This window comes from Fragaria vesca, unplaced genomic scaffold (assembly GCF_000184155.1).
Source record: "Fragaria vesca subsp. vesca unplaced genomic scaffold, FraVesHawaii_1.0 scf0512955, whole genome shotgun sequence".
Taxonomy (NCBI): Eukaryota; Viridiplantae; Streptophyta; class Magnoliopsida; order Rosales; family Rosaceae; genus Fragaria; species Fragaria vesca.
In genome coordinates this window covers 18176-22386 of record NW_004443396.1, presented here as the reverse complement: position 1 = coordinate 22386, position 4211 = coordinate 18176, and the positions used below count along the sequence as shown (strand labels likewise).

The window sequence follows — 4211 nt, the reverse complement described above, 5'->3', positions numbered from 1 at the left end:
CTGATTGGGCAGGTTGTCCACTTACTAGAAGGTCTACTACTGGTTATAGTGTCTTTCTCGGACCTTCATTGATTTCTGGAGATCGAAGCGGCAGAAAACAGTTTCTCTTTCATCTGCTGAGGCAGAATATCGCTCCATGACAGGAGCTTGTTGTGAGTTGTCATGGCTTCGATCTTTGTTAAGGGACTTGGGACTTCCACATCATGAATCTGCTTTATTGTATTGTGACAACAGGGCTGCCTTACATATTGCAGCTAACCCTGTTTTTCATGAACGTACTAGGCACATTGAGATGGATTGTCATTACATTAGAGATAAGATTCAAGATGGCTCTGTGACTACAAGATATGTGAGTTCTACACATCAGCTGGCAGATGTATTAACAAAGCCCTTAGGGAAGGAAATCTTTGTTCCTATGATTCGCAAGTTGGGAGTGCAGGATATCCACTCTCCATCTTGAGGGGGAGTGTTAGAGAATCAATCTTCCATATCTTTCCTATTTAGAATAGAAGATCTGCATATATTAGCTGTACATCAGATATCCATATCTTTCCTATTGTAAATAGATATCCTTAATTGTAGTTGATTCCTGACTTGTAGGAATAGCTAGAAGTCTCTGTATATGTATACGATTCAGAATCAATAACAGACTATCTATTCCATTCTATCAATTATTCATTCTTATAACTTATACCAACTCATGTAGAGATTGTGAGTATTGTAACGATGGCCTAGAGGTTTACTGTGATAAAGGAGTAGTGTTAACTTACAATCGGTTTGATTACGACGGCACCATCACCCATGGAGGTTTTTCCACGTTCACTGTTGTCCATGAAAGGTAAGTATTACTATTTGCTAGCCAAGTCGATCTACATTTCCAGTCGATGAAGCAACTGTGTTTAGTAATCTTATTTTGTCACGAAACTATAGGTACTGCTTCAAAATACCAGAGGACTACCCCTTGGCTTCAGCAGCACCACTGCTTTGTGCTGGCATTACTGTTTACTCTCCCATGATGGACCATAAGATGAACAAACCTGGTAAATCCCTAGGGGTCATCGGCCTCGGTGGTCTTGGTCACATGGCTATGAAATTCGGCAAGGCCTTCAAACTCAAGGTGACCGTTTTCAGCACAAGCATGTCTAAGAAAGATGAAGCTCTAACTGTGCTTGGAGCTGACAACTTCGTGGTCTCGTCTGACCAAGACCAGATGAAGGTAGTAGAATCATGCATTTGACAACAACATAAACTCCAACGCTGAACCATGACAATTTCAAGACTTAAAATCGGTTTTTTTCGAATGTAGGCGCTGGCTAAGTCACTTGACTTCATCGTTGACACAGCATCTGGTGATCACCCGTTCGACTTGTACATGTCACTACTGAAGACTGCTGGTGTTCTAGTCCTTGTGGGTGCCCCAAATGAAATCAAATTGAGCCCTATGAGCCTTCTTATAGGTACTTATTGTAGTAGTTCATTTTACATAAGCAATTCTCATATATATAACTTTTCATTTTAAGTTTTACATGAGTGTTTCATTCATGAAGTTGAGGTATCTTTGTAATTTTGTGATCAGGTAAGAGATCAATTACCGGTAGCGTAGCAGGTGGTACAAAACAGATTCAAGAAATGTTAAACTTCTGTTCTGCTCACCAGATATATCCAAACATAGAAGTTGTTCCAATTCAGAATGTGAATGAAGCTATTGAGAGGCTCATAAAGAAGGATGTCAAGTACCGCTTTGTGGTAGACATTGGAAACTCCCTGAAATGAAGATTATTGCAACAATATATGAGCATATAAATGAGCATATAAATATGAAGTCTTTAAACTTGATGTAATAGGGATTTGGTGTTCTTTAAGTTTTTTCTTCTTTTTGATATGAATAAGTGGCTGCCTCACTGATATGAGTGGCTGGAACTTTGAAGGATTAAATCAAAATAATGCGAGTTCTCATTGCTTTCCGGTCTTGATTTGAAATTAGGGTATCAATTTGGTGGTTGGTTCCACTGACCAAAACACTGACTGATCTGCACCAACGTCACACTTCTGGTTCTTAAAAACAAAAAGATCACCAAGCTTCATATGTATAAAGATTTTATAAATCAGAAACAGACGACTCACACTTACACATAGGTCACGTTTGGCAATCCACGGCGCTGCAGGGAGAGGTTTGCTGGAATTGGTAAGAGAATGTATCGTTTGATTAGATTGTTTTGCTTCTAAAAAGAACAAGCTTAATTTTATCTAAAATTTTAGATTCGATCGGCAATTCTATTCATACCTCTCAACAACGTTTTGTTGAGTTGGTGAAGATGATTAGATGAAGGAAGACGCGGTCCAAAGTGCAAAGAAGAAATAGGTTGGTCCAGTATAGCATCCTCGATCCATTCTCAGATTGGCAGCATATAGAATTGTGATAGCATGCATTATCTTCAATATCATCTCTGCAATAGAATACTTGTTTGTGTACTTTCTAGTCTAGTTTAGTAGAAACTTTCATAACAAAACGGGGTACAGAACCGATTCCATCCCATGTTAAGTACCAATGCTTTATCGAGTGATTGTTGTTTTAATCTTTGGAAAGCTTTAGGTGTGTCTTTTTGGAGCAATTGTTGTTAAATACCATTGCAATTGATTTGTGTAGTACTTGTGATAAATTGGGAATGCAAAGTTGTTTTCTCAATAATGCCGGCTTGTTTTAGATGATTTGATGCCACTATTTCCCCTACAGCTAACACTGTGTAGCACTAGTGATAAATTGGGAAGCCAACGTTTCTTCTTCCTGATAAACATATTAAGGTAGAAAATCTTTCAAAAGATCGAATTAAGATTGAGTATCCAAATTTTCTAGTTATTATAGGCGTTCAATCCATTATAAATTTCATAAAACGATACGTTTTGATAATTTGACTCAACTTATACAAAATTGCCTGAAGGCAACAATTACCACAATATTTTGATACGTTGCTACATATAAATACCTCTGTACCCTTCTAACCCTAAATCTCTATTTTTTTTTTCACTATATAATGATGTCTCTCTGCCGCATTCTCAAACCAACTAAGATCTTACAATTTCTTGCTTCGTTTCTATCTCATAGACATGTCTGTTTTCTCGGCATTCCTAAATCTGTGTTCTCGATGCTTATAATATCAATCTTCGTAATCCAGCCACCTACTGGATTCCAGACATAAAAAAATAAGGTAAAATCAAACACTCTACATTGATGTTAAATTACAGTTCGAAGTATTATAGTTCAAATTCATCTATATTGGTGTTTGATTTCAGTGATTTTATTTATGGTGGTTCATCTTTATTATTCAAAACTACTTTAGAAAATGAAATTAGTGATTTAGGGGTGAGCATTTAGCACTAAGAAACCCATAATTTTCTCAAAGCACATGCAGTTAGGCCTTCAACCATTTGGCTGTCATTGCATAACTTCGACATGAAAACACATGCAAATCTGGTCGATTCCCAACCTAGTCAAATCTGGTCGAGAATAGTCATACTGGCCAGATTTGGTTGAGGATAGTCATACCAGCCAGATTTGATAGAGCATATCCTAATCTTGACCAAAATTAACCAATGTATTGTGGGCTAATTTTGTGTTTTTGGAATAGATAATTGTGTTTTTGTGTTTTTAGTTTCTTAATAATGAATATTTAAATCAAATAAGCATATAAACCCCAATTAATATCTTTATACACACACATATATAGAGGCAAGAAGAATATTGGACGAAGATGTAAGACCCTTCGACCAGTACCAGCCTGATCTGATTATTTCTACAAGCGAGTTAGCAAGGTTTGATGATTTCAGGTATGGATTGATCAGTGTAATATTTCAATAAAATAAGTACATAAACTTTAATTAATCTATATATATATATATATATACGTTCGTTTTTGATACGGATGTTCGCACGGCCTTACGGACGTTCGCACCGCCTTACGGTGCGGATTTCTCTCCGTTCGCCACCGTACGGCGCCGGCGAGGGCGTGTCTCCACCCCAGCGGACTCCAGCAGCTTCCCCAACCTCTTTCCATCCCCGGTGAGTCTGCCGAATTCCAGTTTTCTGGCCAGATTGACTTTGTTTGAAGTTTTGGGTAATCTGGCCGGAAAACTGGAATTCGGCGGACTCGCCGGAGATGAAAAGAGGTCAGGGAAGCTGCTGGAGTCCGCTAGGGTGGAGGCGCGCCCTCGCC

General features: G+C 38.3%; 1 protein-coding gene across 1 annotated transcript; it reads left to right on the top strand.

The window, feature by feature from the left end:
* Positions 1–692: 692 nt before the first annotated feature.
* Positions 693–1808, top strand: LOC101312219 (probable cinnamyl alcohol dehydrogenase 1-like; the record flags this gene model as incomplete). The annotated part of the gene is made up of 4 exons (XM_004309436.1): positions 693–838; positions 931–1216; positions 1307–1457; positions 1577–1808. Coding segments are annotated over 4 exons (780 nt in total), but the record flags the coding sequence as incomplete, so codon positions are not given.
* Positions 1809–4211: the final 2403 nt, after the last annotated feature.